Here is an 18,068-nt window from a genome sequence, read left to right as displayed (position 1 = left end):
GCTTCAGGTAACTCTCCAGGGGCTGCAACCTCTCACCCTGGCCCATGGACTGTTCTCGGCTGCAAACATCACCTGCAGCCTGGGACTGGGTGAAGCTGCTTTAAAACCTGTATGTCAGTTGATTTTAGTCCCGGAAACTAGGACCCGGTTGGGAACCGGGACCCTGAAGTCTTGCCCACTCACTGTGACATCACCAATGTTGCTGCGCATGCGCCCTACTCCCTGCTGAAACACGATGGCGGCGGTTAACCTGGGCCTAGTTTTATTATTATTTTTTTTATTCGTTCCTGGGATGTGGGCGTCACAGGCCAGGCCAGAATTTATTACCCATCCCTCGATGCCCTAGTTCAGAGGTCATTTCAGAGTCAATCATGTTTCTATGGGCTCGTGAAAAAGATTCGGAGATGCAAACCCGGGACCTGCAGGTTTTATTCGGGTTTTATATCCTTCACCGGGTGTTTATAAATCCTCCCCGTCCATCTCCCGGCTCCATCGCTCCCGCCGCGTTTCCACATCCTCACCGGCTGCAGATGTGACCGAGAAGCTTCTCTCCCCATCGTCGTCACTGACTGCGCATGCTCCAAACACTCCTTTACTGCGCCTGCGCACCGCTCTCCAGTGATGTGAATAGGGGACATTCACCTCCGCGCGGAATGCTGGGTAAAGACGCCGCCATTGAATGCCCGGTCCGAAATGGTCATTTTATTGCTATGATGTGGAGATTGGGGCAGTGGGCCACTCAATAAAATTAGTAATCAAATTGTCCAGAAATTTAAATGTATACAGCATCCATTATCCGCCCAGAAGAAGGTAAGTGGGAATTGTCTATCTGAGTGACCTCAATAGATACTTAATGAGGGGACATCATTCTCAGTGTCTTTACCGAACATCGACATGCAAAGGGGCAAATGAACAACCTTTAACTACCACGTCCACTTGGCACAGAACTGTCTGAAACTCATTTTAGAAGCTACATGAAACAAAATATTGACAAATATTAAACCATTTACAAAATAATATTGAAACATATGTTGTGGGAGATGGTGGTATCGCGGAAATGTCACTAAACTGGTAACCCACAAGACCAGCCTGCGGACTTTGTTTCAAATCCCACCGCAGCAGCTGGTGGAATTTAAATTCAATTAATAAATCTGGAATTGAAAGCTAGCCTCAGTTCTCAAAAATCCTTCAGGGAAGGAAATCTGCCATCCTTACTTGGTGTGGCCCACATGTGACTCCAGATCCACCGAAATGTGGTTGACTCTGAATGGTCCTCTGAAATGCAAGCCACTTGCTTCAAGGGCAGTTGGGATGGGCAACAAATGCTGGCCTTGCCAACATTCCATGAAAGAAAGTTTTTAACAACCTTGCCACTGAATAGCTGCAATTTCAGAAGGAATTGAAGTCAGAGGGCCTAGGAAAGATGCAAGAGAACGGTTCCCCTTCCAAGGAAAACAAACCCAACTTCACTTAACTGAAGTTCATCATCTCTCGTGAATCTTTTCTGCAAATTCTCGAATGCCTCACATTCATCCTGAAGTGAGGTGCTCAGAATTGGACACAATACTGCAGTTGGGGCCAAGCCAGTGTTTTATTCAGGTTTATTCTAACTTGGTTGATTTTCTACTTTATTCCCCATTCCATATGCTTTATTCACTGCTTTCTCAGTCTGCCCTGCCATCTTCAATGATTTGTGCACATATAGCCCCAGGTTCCACTGCTCCTGCACCCTTTTACAATTGCACCCTTTATTTTATGTTGTCTCTCCTAGTTCTCCCTACCAAAATAAATCACTTCACACCTCTCTGAATTAAATTTTACCTGCCACCGGTCTGCCCATTCCTTCATCCTTTCTATGTCCTCTTGAGGTTTTCACATTTGAAATAAATTTGCAAAATTCTGTATTAAAATAGCAGATGGATGATTTCAGAGGTACCTGTTAACTGCTGGGAGAATTATGCAACAGACATTTGATCTCCAGATAAAGAAAGACTTGCAGCACATTTCCTGGAGTTCCCTGTTTTATTGATGTGTGTTAGACACCAGGATAACTAAAAATACTCAATCCTGAACATCCATGTGGTTGCAATCCTCAAAGTTACTCTGGGATCACTCCCGCTGTGGAGCTCCAGCACTAACCCTGCTGAAGGGTGTAGGCTCAGGGAGTGGGGCCTCCAGGAGTGGATTGGGAGAAAGCTGTGTTTCAGTATCCTGACTAATATACGGTGAGGAACCAGAGGAATCCTTACTGAGGAACTGTCTGGAGCTTTACCTCTTAGTGTAGGTCTAGGGGTGAATGATTCCCGACTCCCTGAACTGTCTGACACTGAACCCAGTTTGGAACAAGATGAATTCAGTGTCCAGGAGAACTGGGACAAATATCAACTACAATTGAGGGGGAGAAAAGCAGCCATTAGAGAAGAGATCTTTGGGAAAGAAGATGGTGAACAATTGTGGGAATAACAGAAAAAGATTTTGCAGCTCCATCAGGAGTGGGAAGATGGTTAAACGTAATTTTGAACCACTGAAAGACAGTTGAGGACAGATTGAAACAGATTGCCAGGCTATGACAGAGCTGTTAAATGACTGTTTCACATTAGTCTTCACTCCTGTGGTTGATGCTCAAATTCCAGCTGTGGGGTGTGCTGTCGACGATAACATCATCAATATTAAAATAGAAAGGGATTGTCATCCTGGAGAAAATAGGAAATCTCAAACTAAATGGTTCTCCAGGTCCAGATGATATCCACCCAAGGGGGTTTAAAGAGATGGGACAGGAGCTCTGTGAGCCTCTTGCCCGTATCTTCAACAGCTCAATAGAGTCCGCAATTGTTCCCTGAGATCGGAAAGTAGCTCATGGTGTTCCACTTTCCAAATCAGGGAAAAATCAGAGCCACGGAATTACAGGCCCATCAGTGTGGCCACGATCACAGAGAAGATGCGTGAAGGAATCCTAAGAGATTCTGTTTCTGATCACTGGGGGAAAGAAGGATCCATTAGAGATCCGCAACATGGATTCTGGAAAAGAATGTCACACCTTAGAAACCTGTTTGTGTTTTGTGAAGAAGTTGCTGTGCTGGTGGATGAGGGGAATCAGGTTGACATTGTCTATCTCAGGGTGTAATCCAACACCAGCACTTGTATTTACACAGAGGGTTGTGGGGCTGGAGGAGGTTACAGAGATACTAAGGATCTGTTTAACATTGTCTATCTCATGGGTGTAATCCAACAACACCTTGTATTTACACAGAGGGTTGTGGAGCTGGAGGAGGTTACAGAGATACTGAGGATCCGTTTGACATTGTCTATCTCAGGGGTGTCAAACTCCTTTTCCATGGTGGCTCTGATCCGATATCCTGGCACTGGGTGAGGGTCACATTCAGCAGAAGTTATTAAAATGAAACAACATACTGATAAACTTTATTAGTATTCACTGACATCTCGATTTTATTCACTGCTCCTGCTGCTCCTGATACCTGGCACCTCTTCACTTGACCCATCACATCAACACTTGGAGCAAATGACTGGGCTGAGGTCTGTCTCGGATAAAAACATGAGGACCACTTGTCAGCACAGAATCAGAGAAATTTACAGCACAGAGGAGGCCATTCAGCCCATCATGTCTGTACTGGCTGAAAATGAGCTATCCAGTCTAATCCCGCTTTACAGCTCTTGGTCCGTAGTCCTGTTGGTGACAGTACATCCAGTGCATGTCCCAGTACTTTTTAAATGTGAGTATTTCTTCTCCTACCACCCTTTCAGATCGTGAGTTCCAGTTCCCCACCACCCTCTAAGTGAAAACATTTCTCAACTCCCCTCTAATCTTCCCACCAATTACTTTAAATCCCTGCCTGCTGGTTACTGACCTCCCTGTTAATGAAATGTGTCCTTCCCATCCACTCTATCTGGGACGCTCATCGTTTTATACGCATCAAATAAATCTCACTTCAGCCTCTATTCCAAAGAAAACGTCTATCTTTCCTCAGAGTTAAAATTCACCAGTACTGGCAACATCCAGATAAATCTCTTCTGTACCCTCTCCAGTGTGATCACATCCTTCCTGTAATGTGCTGACTAGAACTGGACTCAGTACTCTAGCTGTGCTCTAACTAGTGTTTTTTATAGCTCTAGAATAACCGCGCTCTCACCTTCCATGAACTTCAAAGCTGGAACCTGTCAGCATTTGAAAGATATTTACAAATTATTCGAGGGTTTCTTACAGTTGGGATCTTTCTCTGTTCTGTACACTCGAGGTGTTGGATAGCAGACTTTCTCCTGGGAATATCGAGCTGGAGTATTGGGCTGTGATGTGTTTCCTTGTTTATCTTGTTGATCTAAATATTGATTCTTGTGGTTTCAGACACCAAATAACCAAGATGAAAACAACAGATTGTTTCACACTGACTTTATTAACAGCACTGCAATAATACAGACAGAGTATAGTTCCCTGATCCAGAATAGGGATAATCACAGAATCTTTATAGTGCTGGAGGCCATTCGGCCCATCGAGTCTGCACTGGTTCTCTGCAAGAGCATTCCACCTAGTCCCACTCCCCTGCCTTATCCCGTAACCTTGCACATTCTCTCTTTTCAGGTAGCATTCCAGCTCCCTTCTGAATCCCTCAATTGAACCTGCCTCTACCACCCTTTCAGGAAGTTTGTACCAGACTCCAACCACCCTGTGGGTGAAAAAATGTTCCCTCACATCACAGTTAGGGAGGGAATTTAAAAGCTTCACACCGAGGCACGGCCACCAATGATGGAGTAATTATAATCCCGGATGTTCGAGAGGGCAGAATGAGAGGAGCGCAGTGGGTCATGTGACTGGAGATTACAGAGATAGGGAGTGAGGAGGCCATGGAGGGATTTGAAAATGAGGATACCAACTTGACCAGGAGCTAATGTCAGTCAATGAGCACAGGGGTGATGAGTGAATGGAACTTGGTGTGAGAAAGCTCAGTCAGCAGAGTTTTAGATGATCTCACGTTTCCGTGTGGGGATGGGGTGAATGTGAGGTGCCGGCCAGGAATGTATTGGAATCGTCAAGTCTAATGGTAACATGGACATGGATGAGGGTTTGAGCAGCAGGTGAGATGGGGTGGGGTGGAGACAGGCAATGTTATGGAGATTGAAATATCTGGTATGAATGATGGTGTGGATATGTGGTCAGAAACTCATCTTGGAGTCAAATATGACACTAAGATTGTGAACAGTGTGGTTCAGCCTCAGACAGTTCCCGGAGAGAGGGATGGACTCGGTAGTAAGGGAACAGAATTTGTAATGGTAACCGAAGACGATGGCTTTGGTCTTCCCAATTTTTAACTGAGGAAATTTCTGCTCATCCAGTACTGGATGTGGGATAAGCAGTTTGATCATTTAGTAACAGTGGAGGAATGGAGAGGGATGGTGGTGATGTAGAGCTGGGTGTTGTCAGTGTACATGTGAAAACTAACATTGTGCTTTTGGATGATGTCACCTAGTGGTAACATGTAGATGAGAAATAGGAGGGGCCAAGGATAGATCCTTGGGGGACACCAAGTACAAGGACTTTGGAGAGGAAAGGGAGGTTGGAGATGGGGTGGTAGTTTACAATGACGATTGTGGAAAAAGTATTTTTTCAGGTTGGGTGATGACGGTGGATTTAAAGGTGAGGGGAACAGTACCAGGAGAGAGACAGAACCATTACCTGATATTGTTGAGATGGAGAAGTTGGATGGTCAACAGTTTAGTGTGAATAGGGTTATGGGAACAGAGGTGGGTGTCATGGACAAGATGAGCACTGAGAGAGCAAGAAGGGAGATGAGAGAGAAACTGGAGAAAGATGCGAGGTCAGGACTCGGACAAGGGGTAACTTTAGAGACAGTTTGTCCCGGTGGGTTAGTGGAAGGGAGGGAAGCAGTAGAGGCAGCTGATCGGATTGTCTCAATCTTAGTGACAAAGAAACTCCGTGAGCTCCTCACATTTGTTGTTGGAGGTGAGGATGGAGGAGACAGGGGAGAGGGAGAGGCCCTCAAAAGGAATTAACTTGTGTTTGAGAGATTAACAAGATTCACCAGACAGTGCGTTTTACACAAAGCTGATTTATTTGACTTTTATCCAGAATATTAACACCTATAACTGGGCTGGAATTTATGAACATCAGCAGAAATACTCGCCAATGAAAATCGTTCAGTCCCGGGTGGAATTAACAGGAAAATCCCATCATTGTATTTACTTGTGATCTTAAAAAGACTCAATATTGTGTGTGTAATACGAAGCTGATTTATTTGACTTTTGTCCAGAACATTAATGCCTATAAATTGACATTAATGCCTATAACTTAACATCAGAGAAACAGACCCTAATGAACATCGTTCACTCCTGAATATAATTAACAGTAAAACCCAATCACTGTCTTTATGTGTGAACTCGCTGGTGTGTCAGCAGGTTAGATGACTGAGTGAGTCCCTTCCCACACTCGGAACAGGTGAACGGTCTCTCCCCAGTGTGAGTGCGTTGGTGTGCAGTGAGTTGAGATGCTCGCCTGAACCCAGTCCCACAGTGAGAGCACCTGAACAGCCTCTCATCAGTGTGAACACGTTGATGATGCATCAGTTCCCTGGAACTTTTGTAACACTTCCTGCAGTCTGGGCATTTAAACGGTCTCTCGTCAGTGTGAACTGGCTGGTGTCCCAGCAGGTTAGATGAGTGAGTGAATCCCTTCCCACACTGGGTGCAGGTGAACGGTCTCTCCCCAGTGTGAACTCGCTGGTGTCCAGTGAGTTGAGATGCTCGCCTGAACCCAGTCCCACAGTGAGAGCACCTGAACGGTCTCTCATCAGTGTGAACATGTTGATGGGACATCAGGTCCCGGGTACTTTTATAGCACTTCCTGCAGTCTGGGCATTTAAACGGTCTCTCGTCAGTGTGAACTGGCTGGTGTCCCAGCAGGTTAGATGAGTGAGTGAATCCCTTCCCACACTGGGTGCAGGTGAACGGTCTCTCCCCAGTGTGAACTCGCTGGTGTCCAGTGAGTTGAGATGCTCGCCTGAACCCAGTCCCACAGTGAGAGCACCTGAACGGTCTCTCATCAGTGTGAACATGTTGATGGGACATCAGGTCCCGGGTACTTTTATAGCACTTCCCACAGTCTGGGCATTTAAAAGGTCTTTCGTCAATGTGAACTGGCTGGTGTTTCAGCAGGTTGGATGAGTGAGTGAATCCCTTCCCACACTTGGAGCAGGTGAATGGCCTCTTCCTAGTATGAACTTGCTGGTGTTGCAGCAGGTTGGATGACTGAGTGAATCCCTTTCCACACTCAGAGCAGGTGAATGGCCTCTCCCCAGTGTGAACTCGCTGGTGTGTCAGCAGGTCAGATGACTGAGTAAATCCCTTCCCACACTCAGAGCAGGTGAACAGTCTCTCCGTCGTGTGAACTCGGTGTTGCATCTCACTACATAAGTGTGAGGTTATCCATTTTGGTCAGAAGAATAAAAAGGCGACTTATTATTTAAATGGAGAGAAACTTCAGAATGCACCAGTGCAGAGGGATCTGGGTGTCCTCGTGCATGAATCGGAAAGCTAGTATGCAGGTACTGCAGGCAATGAGGAAGGCAATTGGAATTTTGTCATTTATTGCGAAAGGAATAGAGTATATAATAGGGAAATGTTGCTGCAGCTGTACAAGGCATTGCTGAGACCGCAGCTGGAGTACTGTGCACAGTTTTGGTCCCCTTACTTGAGGAAGGATGTAGTTGCATTGGAGGAGGCTCAGAGGAGGTTCACTAGATTGATACCAGAGATGTGGGGCTTGTTTAATGAGGAGAGATTGAGCAGTTTATGCCTATACTCGCCAGAGTTTAGAAGTATAGAGGAGATCTAATTGAGGTAAATAAGATGCTAAAGGAGACAGACAAAGTAGACGTGGAGTGGACGTTTCCCCTTGTGGGGCATTCTAGAACGAGAGGCCATAGTTTTAAGCTAAGGGGCGGTAGATTTAAATCAGAGATGAGGAGGAATTACTTTTCTCAAAATCCGTGGAATTCACTACCTCAGAGTGCAGTGGATAAATTTAAGGAGGAGATAGATTTTTAATTAGTAACGGTTTGAAAGTTATGGGGAGATGGCGGGAAATTGGAGTTGAGGACGAAATGATATCAGCCATGATCGTAATGAATGGTGGGGCAGGCCCGAGGGGCTGAATTGCCTACTCCTGCTCCTAGTTCTTATTCAAGAGTCAAGCCTGGTACAGAAGTGTTTTTTCTAATTATTTGATGGGATGTGGTGGTATATGGCTCGGTCAGCATTTATTACCCATCCCTATTTGCCCCTGAGAAGGTGGTGTTGAGCTGCCTTCTTGAACCACTGGCAGCTCAGCCTCACCTTCTCAATGCACATTGTCCTTGGGGAGTCAGGCATTCCCCAGTCACATGCTCAGCCCTGGCTCCCCACTCTCATTCTCTTCCGCCTTCGTCATCCGGCCCAAGCCCCGCCCACTCCAATACGTCACCGATATGGCGGCACATGCGCCCTGCTCCCCGCTGAAACAAGATGGCGGCTCATGTTTCGAACCCACTCAGGATTACAGGTATCTCCGGGTCATAAAACATGTCTCAGACTGCTATTCCCGTCGCATTCTGAGATCCATACTCAGTGCCATGCGCTGCCATATGAACACACTCGACAATCCCCTCCAGCAGCACTGCCGCACCATTTTTCAAAGCTGCGCGTGCCCCCAGTTTCATTTCATTCTTCGTCTCATCCGACGCCTCAACAAGAAACTTTTTCTCTTTCTCTCAAGTGCTAAGGAACGCAAGCTCCAACAACTCATCGATACCAACACCCATCTAGGACACTCCACCCCTGCCTGTCCCTCCGTCCCCACCCCATCTTCCAATCCCAGTCCCAGCCGGGTATTCACTATACCCCCTGACCTTTCCCCACTCCGATACTGAACGTTCAGTGCTCAGCAAAGGACTTAGTTTCATACCCTTACGCCCTCATCTCAATGAATTTCAGGCTCGGCACGATGCTGAACTCTTCTTCCGCCGTCTTCATCTCCGTGCTCACTTCTTTGGGCAGGAGTCCTCTCCCCGTTCAACGGATCCTTTTAGCCACCTCCAATATTCTCCCTCCACCTGGACCCTTCCCTCTGGATTCTTACCTTCTCTTGATCTTTTCATTGAGAACTGTCGGCGTGACATTAGTCGTCTCAATTTCTCTGCTCCTCTCACCCATTCTAACCTGTCTCTCTCTGAGCTTACTGCACTCCGTTCTCTCAGGTCCAACCCTAACATTGTCATCAAACCCGCTGACAAGAGTGGTGCTGTTGTTGTCTGGCGCACTGACCTCTACCTCGTGGAGGCTGAGCGTCAACTCGCAGACACTTCCTCCTACCTCTCCCTGGACCATGACCCCACCACTGAACATCAAGCCATTGTTTCCAGGACTGTAACTGACCTCATCTCCTCTGGAGATCTTCCTCCCACAGCTTCCAACCTGATAGTCGCCCAACCTTGGACAGCCCGCTTCTACCTCCTACCCAAAATCCACAAACAGGACTGTCCCAGCAGACCGATCATGTCAGCCTGTTCCTGCCCCACGGAACTCATTTCTCGTTATCTTGACTCCCTTCTCTCTCCCCTTGTCCTGTCCCATCCCACCTACATCCGTGATTCCTCTGACACCTTACGTCACATCAACAATTTCCAGTTCCCTGGCCCCAACCGCCTCCTCTTCACCATGGATGTTCAATCCCTCTACACCTCCATGAGTGCTCTCAGCTTCTTCCTCGAACAGAGGCCTGAACAATCCCCATCCACCACTACTCTCCTCCGTCTGGCTGAACTTGTTCTCACACTGAACAATTTCTCCTTTAACTCCTCTCACTTCCTCCAAATAAAAGGCGTGGCTATGGGTACCTGCATGGGCCCCAGCTATGCCTGTCTCTTTATGGGGTATGTGGAACATTCCTTGTTCCAGTCCTACTCCAACCCCCTCCCACAACTCTTTCTCCGGTACATCGATGATTACTTCGGTGCTGCTTCATGCTCTCATCGGGACCTGGAAAAATTTATTAATTTTGCTTCCAATCTCCACCCCTCCATCATTTTCACATGGTCCATCTCTGACACTTCCCTTCCCTTCCCTTCCCTTCCTTGACCTCTCTGTCTCAATTTCTGGTGATAAACTGTCCACCAATATCCATTACAAGCCTACCGACTCCCACAGCTACCTCAAATACAGCTCCTCACACCCCGCTTCCTGTAAGGACTCCATCCCATTCTCTCAGTTCCTTCGCCTCCATCGCATCTGTTCTGATGATGCTACCTTCAAAAACAGTTCCTCTGACATGTCCTCCTTCTTCCTTAACCGAGGTTTTCCATCCACAGTCGTTGACAGGGCCCTCAACCGTGTCCGGCCCATCTCCCGCGCATCCGCCCTCATGCCTTCTCCCTCCCAGAAACATGATAGGGTCCCCCTTGTCCTCACTTATCATCCCACCAGCCTCCGCATTCAAAGGATCATCCTCCGCCATTTCCGCCTACTCCAGCATGATGCCACCACCAAACACATCTTCCCTTCACCCCCCCGGCAGCATTCCGTAGGGATCGTTCCTTCCGTGACACCCTGGTCCACTCCTCCATCACCCCATACTCCTCAACCCCCACCTACAGCACCTCCCCATGCATACGCAAAATATGCAACACCTGCCCCTTCACTTCCTCTCTCCTCACCGTCCAAGGGCCCAAACACTCCTTTCAAGTGAAGCAGCATTTCACTTGCATTTCCCCCAACTTAGTCTAATGCGTTTGTTGCTCCCAATGCGGTCTCCTCTACATTGGAGAGACCAAACACAGACTGGGCGACCGCTTTGCAGAACACCTGCGGTCTATCCGCAAGAAAGACACAGACCTCCCTGTTGCTTGCCATTTTAACACTCCACCCAGCTCTCTTGCCCACATGTCTGTCTTTGGTTTGCTGCATTGTTCCAGTGAAGCTCAACGCAAACTGGAGGAACAGCACCTCATCTTCCGACTAGGCACTTTACAGCCTTCCGGACTGAATATTGAGTTCAACAACTTTAGATCTTGAACTCCCTCCTCTATCCCCACCCCCTTTCCGTTTCTTCCCCCTCCCTTTTGTTTTTTCCAATAATTTATAAAGATTTTTCTTTTCCCACCTATTTCCATTATTTTTAAATCTATACCTTTTAGGCCCTTTAGTCTTATTTCACCCCACCCCCACTAAAGCTGTACCTTGAGTGTCCTGCCATCCATTCTTAATTAGCACATTCGTTTAGATAATATCACCACCTTCAACTCCTCTTTGTTCCTTTATCTGTGACCTCTTTTGATTATCTGCTCCTATCACTGCTTGTTTGTCCCTACAACCACCCCCCACCACTTCTCTCCCCCCGCCCCCGCCCCCCCCGACCTTAAACCATCTTATATTTCACCCCTCTCCTAATTTTCCTCAGTTCTGTTGAAGGGTCATGAGGACTCGAAACATCAACTCTTTTCTTCTCCGCCGATGCTGCCAGACCTGCTGAGTTTTTGCAGGTAATTCTGTTTTTGTTTTGGCGGCCGTTAACCTGGTCCCGGGGAAACAGCGGCTCCGGAGATTCGCAGCACCGGACACAAACGGCCCGGGAGTTTCTTGTTCGCGGCTTGTGGCCTACACCGGGTGTTTCTGATGCCTTCCCGCCCATCACACCGCCGCTAACGCTGTCTCCGCTTCGCTGCGTCCTTCCCTCCTGAAATCCAACAACCAAGCGTGCGTCCGACACTCGCACTGCGCATGCTCTCGGCTGATTGATGGCACCTATGGACCAATAGGAAGAGGGGGTGGCACTGGTGGACCGAGCAACCAATCGGAGTGAATGAGGGGCGGGACTGAGCCCGGATCTCCCTCATTGGCTGAAACTCTGCATCATTCTGAAAGCTGATTTGTCTCCAACTCCTGGAGAAAACTGGACCTTTCTGTTTGTGACTTTAAACAGGTGAAACCCTGTGGGTGTGGAGCAGACATTTCAACATTTGTTACTGAAATGTGGGAACATGATAAAACAATGTACACACAATTCAAGGGCTGACTTCAAGGAATGACTAGGCAGACAGGGAATGTCACCATTCGAACAAGAGTCCCTGGTTTCAATAAATGAGCCGGCAGAAGAGTTTGGACACATCAGGGGGAAGGTTAATATTGTCATCATTCAGAACAACACAGACTACAAAGGAACAAATGATCTCAAAGACAACTTCTTGTAGTATGTGTGGAGGGGGTGTGCTGACTCAGGTTTAAATGGGTTTAATTACATATGTTTTCTATATTAGACAATGACATTAAAATCTGGAACTCAGGTGGTGATATGGATTTGTGTTAGGTGGGAAGATCTGGATCAGTGCATTACTCCAGGGAGCCTAAAGACCAGAGGGTCAGTATTTCAGATTTGTTCCTGTGATAGCAGCAATCCTATTGCTGTCTGTGAAGAAGACCGATGGAAATATTTGAAGTGGAACCCATAGGCGTGTTGGAGGATGATGTACACAAGGAATTTGTGAATTATCTGAGGATAATAGTGAGGGGAAAGGAATGGAACTGGAAAGCAGCAGACACTTCATGTTGCTCCAGGAGAAGTGGACCTGGTTGTATAGATGTCTTGTTTCACATAGCACAGTCAGCCTGTGGTTTCACCCTGGATGAAGAATCTCTGAACCGTACCATTCTTTATTTTTATTCATTCATGGATATAGGCTTCACTGGCTAGGCCAGCATTTATTGCCCATCCCTAATTACCCTTGGGGCTCCCTAATCACATCACTCAATTCTCAGGGATTCTCAGGAGCCACGTTGTCTACTCGGAGAGGAAGGTTTGTGTTGCAGATGATGAGAAGCAGCACGCACAGGCAACCACACAGAGAGAGCCACACACACATTCTCTGTCTGTGCCACACACACAGACAACTTCTCCACACCCACATGCACGTAAACACACACACAGACATCCTCTCTCTACATACCTACACACCCGCATACACACACAGACATCCAAACACAGACCAACACACACATTCTCTGTTTGTCACACACACACACACACGCACATGTACACACATATCCACACTCAGAGAGACACATGAGGACACTTCCTGAACAATTGGTTGGACAACACCAACGAAAGTGACTAATACTAGGTATAAGGTGCCAGTGAGGACCACAATTTTCAGCAAACTCAAGTAAACATCACCCTCCAATGACAGTGAGCAGTTTTGACCATCCAATCCCAGCCCTTTCTCTGAACATTAAATCTATATTGAACAACATGTGGGACAGAGGCAACAACACAATTAGAACAATGAGCTGTCTATTGCCAGTCTGGGTGACAGAAGGAGGTTGTAAAATTTCAGAACAATTTCGCTGGATACTTACAGCCTCTACTTTCTCTTGGAATTATTGAAGGTGTTAATTCCCCTCATATTGATAGTCTGGTTGATGAAGAGAAATCTGAGACAGGTCACATGGAGAAAGAATAGAATGTTGTTGTGACTCTGTGGTCCAATATTCCCCTGACTTTGTCCATTGCTGCTCCAATACACCAGGACATATTCCTATGTTCAAAAGGAACTATTTTGTGTTAGTGATATTAAAAAGACTCAAGACAATGTATGTTTAACACAAATCAGATTCAACTGATTTTTGTCCAGAATATTAACCCCTGTAACTGGTCTGGAGTTTATTACCATCAGCAGAAACAGACCCCAATAAACATGGCTTAGTCCTGGATGTGATTAACAGCAAAATACAATCACTGTCATTACTCATGAACTCACTGGTGTGTCAGCAGGTGGGATGACTGAGTGAATCTCTTCCCACACTCGGAGCAGGTGAATGGTCTCTCCCCGAGTGAATTCGCTGGTGTAATGTGAATTGAGATGATTGGGTGAACCCAGTTGCACAGCGAGAGCACCTGAATGGTCTCTCATCAGTGTGAACACGTTAGAGACATTAGCTCCCTGGAACTTTGAAAGCGTTTCCTGCGCTCTGGCATTTAAAAGGGCTCTTTGCTGTGTCTTCAAGTTGGATGAATGAATGAATCCCTTCCCACACTCACTGCAGATGAATGGCCTCTCCTCCATGTGATTGTGTCGATGAATTTCCAGCTCTGATGGGTAATTGAATCCTTTCCCACAGGCCCCACATTTCCACGGCTTCTCCCTGTTGTCCCTGCACTTATGTTTTGATAGGCCAGATGATCAGCTGAAGCCTCGTCCACACACAGAACACGTGTACGGTTTCTCCCCACTGTGAACGGTGCTTTTTCCTTCCATGTTCAAAATCCGATGACATTCAGGTTACGATAAATTGGGTGACTCCATCAGATCCTGATGTGATGTTTGGTTTCAGTTTCCCGACTGCAAGTCCTCCACTTCTAATACTCTGTGAAATTGATTTAAAACAGATAAAAGGGAGTGAGAGAGAACCCACATTAACACAACGGCAGGTTGTGAAATTAAGCTGAATGAATCTGGTAATCTGTGGGGCCGGCACTAGGAAAAAGTGACCATGAAAACTGCTGGGTTGTTATGAAAACTCATCTGGTTCACTTATGTCCTTCGAGGAAGGCAGCTTGCCAACCGGTGTGGGCCCACACAAAACTTTGGCCTCGATGGGAGGAGATAGAGAGAGAGAGAGAGAGCGAGAGAGGGGCATGGGAAGTAGGTGAAAAAAGAGCTCAGGAAGTACCTGTGGCTTTAGAAACAGAGTTAACATTTCAGGGAGGGTAGAATGAATTGCAGGGAATAAAAATGGTGCAGAATTTGATGGACAGTATAAGATCATAAATGAAAGAGAAGTGGTCTATAGTGCAGGAAAAGCAATTCCTGATACAAATTCCATGACACGGCGAAAGATAGGAAAGCAAATTGTGAAGAGGAGGCCACAATGTGACATAGATGGGTTAAGTGAGTGGGCAAAGATCTGGGAAATGAAGTACAATGTGGGCAACTGTGAAATCATTATTTTGGCAGGAAGAATAAAAAAGAAGCTTATTATCCAAATGGTGAAAGATTGCAGAGCTCTGAGATTCAGAGGGATCTGGGTGTCCTAGTGCATGTATCACAAAAGCAGGTACAAGAAGTAATTAGGAAAGCTAATAGAATGTTATAATTTATTGCGAGGGGAATTGATTACTAAAGTAGGGCGGTTATGCTTCAGTTGTACAAGGCATTGGTGAGACAACAACTGGAGTACTGTGTACAGTACTGGTCTTATTTAAAGAAGTATGTAAATACATTAGAAGCAGTTCAGAGAAGGTTTACTAGACAAATACCAGGAATGGGTGGGTTGTCTTATGAGGAAAGGTTGGACTTATATCCATTGGAATATAGAAGAGTAAGAGGTGACTTAAATGAAACATTTAAGATCCTGAGGGGTTTTGACAGGGTGGATGTGGAGATAACGTTCCCTCTTGTGAGAGAATGTGGAACTCGGGGTAACTGTTTAAAAATAAGAGGTCAGTCATTTAAGACAGGGATGAGGAGAATTTTTTTTCTCAGAGGATAGTGAGTCTTTGGAACTCTTCCCACAAGGCAGTGGAAGCAGAGTCTTTGAATATTTTTAAGGCAGAGCTAGAGAGATTCCTGATTAACAAGGGGCTGATAGGTTAACTGGGGTGGGGCAGGAATGTGGGTTTGAGGTTACAATCAGATCAGCCTTGATCTTATTGAATGGCGGGCAGGCTCGAGGAACCAAGTGACCTACTCCTGCTCCTAATTTGTATGTTTATATGATTATGAAGGATACAGTGGCAAGATAAAGCTGGTAAGCTAGCAGCACAAGATCAGGAGATGGACAGCGGTGGAAACCTCATTTAGAATAAGTGGGCAGAAGTAACAGTAAAAAACTAAATATAGTTAAAATACACCCAGGGTTAGATACAGAGGAGCTTAGACAATGGCAGAGAGGTGATCAGAGACGGCAGAGGTGAAACAGAGTGATGGATAGATATGGGTTCAGATCCATAGTAAAGGAGCCACACCAGCAGCAGAGCCACAGGACCTTACACAGATAACAGAGCATGGCACTAAAAGCTTCAAATTGTAGATAGTCAAAAATACTTACCTCTGAAAGAATTTTACTCTTTTCCAAGTTAAAATCTCCTGCTGGAGCCTGCAGCTGGAAAGATATCAGAACCATTCGAGTCTGACAAAAATCTGAAACAAAAACAAAATAGAATCTGATGAAGAGTCATACGGACTCGAAACGTTAACTCTTGTCTTCCTCTCCACAGAGGATGTTGTCAGACCTGCTGAGATTTTCCAGCATTTTTTGTTTTTGTTTCAGATTTCCAGCATCCACAGTATTTTGCTTTTATCTTAGAGGTTATGCTGGAGCTGTGTAAAACGCTGGTTAGGACACAACTGGAGTCCTGCATGCAGTCCTGGTCACCACATTATAGGAAGGATGTGATAGCGCTAGAGAGGGTGCAGAGGAGATTTACCAGAATGCTGCCTGGGCTGGAGGGTCTGAGCTATGATGAAAGATTGGATCAGCTGGGGATGTTTTCCTTGGAGCAGTGAAGGTTGAGAGGGGGCCTGATAGATGTGTATAAGATTGTGAGGGGCAGAGATAGGGTGGATAGAAAGGCACTTTTTCCATCAGTAGAGGGCTCAATAACCAGGGGGCATAGATTTAAGGTAAGAGGTAAAAGGCTAAGAAGGGAGTTGAGAAAGTTTTTCACCCAGTGGGTGGTGGGAGTCTGGAACTCACTGCCTGAAAGGGTGGTTGAGTCATAAACTCTCGTAACATTTAAGAAATATTTAGATATTCACTTGTGTTACCATAGCCTCCAGGGACATGGGCCAAGCGCTGGAAAATGGGATTTGTGTAGTCATATCGTTGTTGACCAGCATAGATACAATGGGCCAAAAAGCCTCCTTTTGTGCTGTAAATGTCTATGAGTCTATGAGTCAGAACAACTCCTTACAGTTCGATGTGAACTCACAGGAGCCTCAGTAGCCGGTGCGAACAAGTGATTTTTCTTTCCATACACAGAACATTTAAACTCTATTGTTAGTAAGAATGTAAGGATTCAGCTGGTGGACAATTCTTTCACAGTGTGATTTTACCCATAAGTTTCCAGCTCACACTGGGATCTCAAATCCTTCTGATACCGAGTTCTAAATTCTCAACCATCTACAGTTATTGAAAAGTGGGTCCTGTAAATCTGAAACAAAGAAGGAAAAGGCTGGAATTTTCAGCAGGTCTGGTGGAGTCTATGGAGGGACAAACATAGCGTCTGTACAGAGCTAAACAAGGCAATGACTTTCTATCAGATCTGCACTGCATCAGTGCACAGACCTGAAACTTAACTCTGTTACCCAATCTACAGATGTTCCCAGATGTACTGAGTATTGGATGTATTAGTGACCAACTTATATTTAGTTTCATCCATTCACAAGTGGAAACATCTTCCACTTATCTATCCTGTCAAACCCTTTTGTTATCTTAAAGGCCTTAATCAGGTCATCTCTCACTCTCTTTTCCAGGCAAAGCCTTTTCAAACTGTTCAGTCTTTGTTGATTGATATAACTTTCCAATTCTGTCATCGTTCTAGCAAATCTTTTTTTCACCTTCTCCAGTGCTTCTCAATCCATTTTATAAGATGGAGACAGAGCTAATCTGAGCATTAACGTCACTATTGCCCCAAATTCCTGTACGATGGAAGGATCAGTATCTCAGTGGGAGAGTGGCCTGTGGTTTCGAGCTGTTATTCACCATCCTCTACTTCAGCCATTCTCCCGTTGGCTGACAATGTGATGAGATGACATGAGCAGATCCAATGAACCGATCTGTAACATTATGAATTATCTACAAAGTTGTCTCTCACCATTACAGTGCAATGGAGGGTGGTTTACATTCTAAATCCGCAACTTATACCATTAAAAATAGCTGCCAGGGAATCGCTAGAATTCAGAACAGGACCAGCGTAAAGTTCAGTTAATGTGATTTCCAAGCAATGAAGAGGTGAATCTGCAATCCCTGTGCAACTTGTTTGTACATTTTCCAGATTAAAACTTGAATTTAAT

The 18,068-nt window shown here is 45.8% G+C and overlaps 3 protein-coding genes across 3 annotated transcripts in view; 1 reads left to right on the top strand and 2 right to left on the bottom strand.

The window, feature by feature from the left end:
- Nucleotides 1–18,068, bottom strand: part of LOC144697988 (uncharacterized) — a 298,820-nt gene that overhangs the window by 78,776 nt on the left and 201,976 nt on the right. The gene's annotated exons all lie outside the window — the stretch shown is intronic.
- Nucleotides 1–18,068, bottom strand: part of LOC144697554 (uncharacterized) — a 33,843-nt gene that overhangs the window by 3,043 nt on the left and 12,732 nt on the right. Inside the window, 1 exon segment of the mRNA XM_078569602.1 lies at nucleotides 6,615–6,811. Within this exon segment, the coding sequence (XP_078425728.1) occupies nucleotides 6,615–6,811 (197 nt within the window).
- LOC144697558 (uncharacterized) overlaps nucleotides 1–18,068 on the top strand; it is a 69,393-nt gene that overhangs the window by 46,664 nt on the left and 4,661 nt on the right. The window contains exon 4 of the mRNA XM_078569606.1: nucleotides 9,300–9,306. Coding sequence (XP_078425732.1) covers nucleotides 9,300–9,306 — 7 coding nt within the window. The remainder of the gene's footprint in view (nucleotides 1–9,299; nucleotides 9,307–18,068) is intronic.

The sequence above is a fragment of the Cetorhinus maximus genome, chromosome 23, assembly GCF_964194155.1.
Source record: "Cetorhinus maximus chromosome 23, sCetMax3.hap1.1, whole genome shotgun sequence".
Taxonomy (NCBI): Eukaryota; Metazoa; Chordata; class Chondrichthyes; order Lamniformes; family Cetorhinidae; genus Cetorhinus; species Cetorhinus maximus.
The sequence above is the reverse complement of the archived record's forward strand: the minus strand, read 5'-3'. Positions and strand labels throughout refer to the sequence as shown.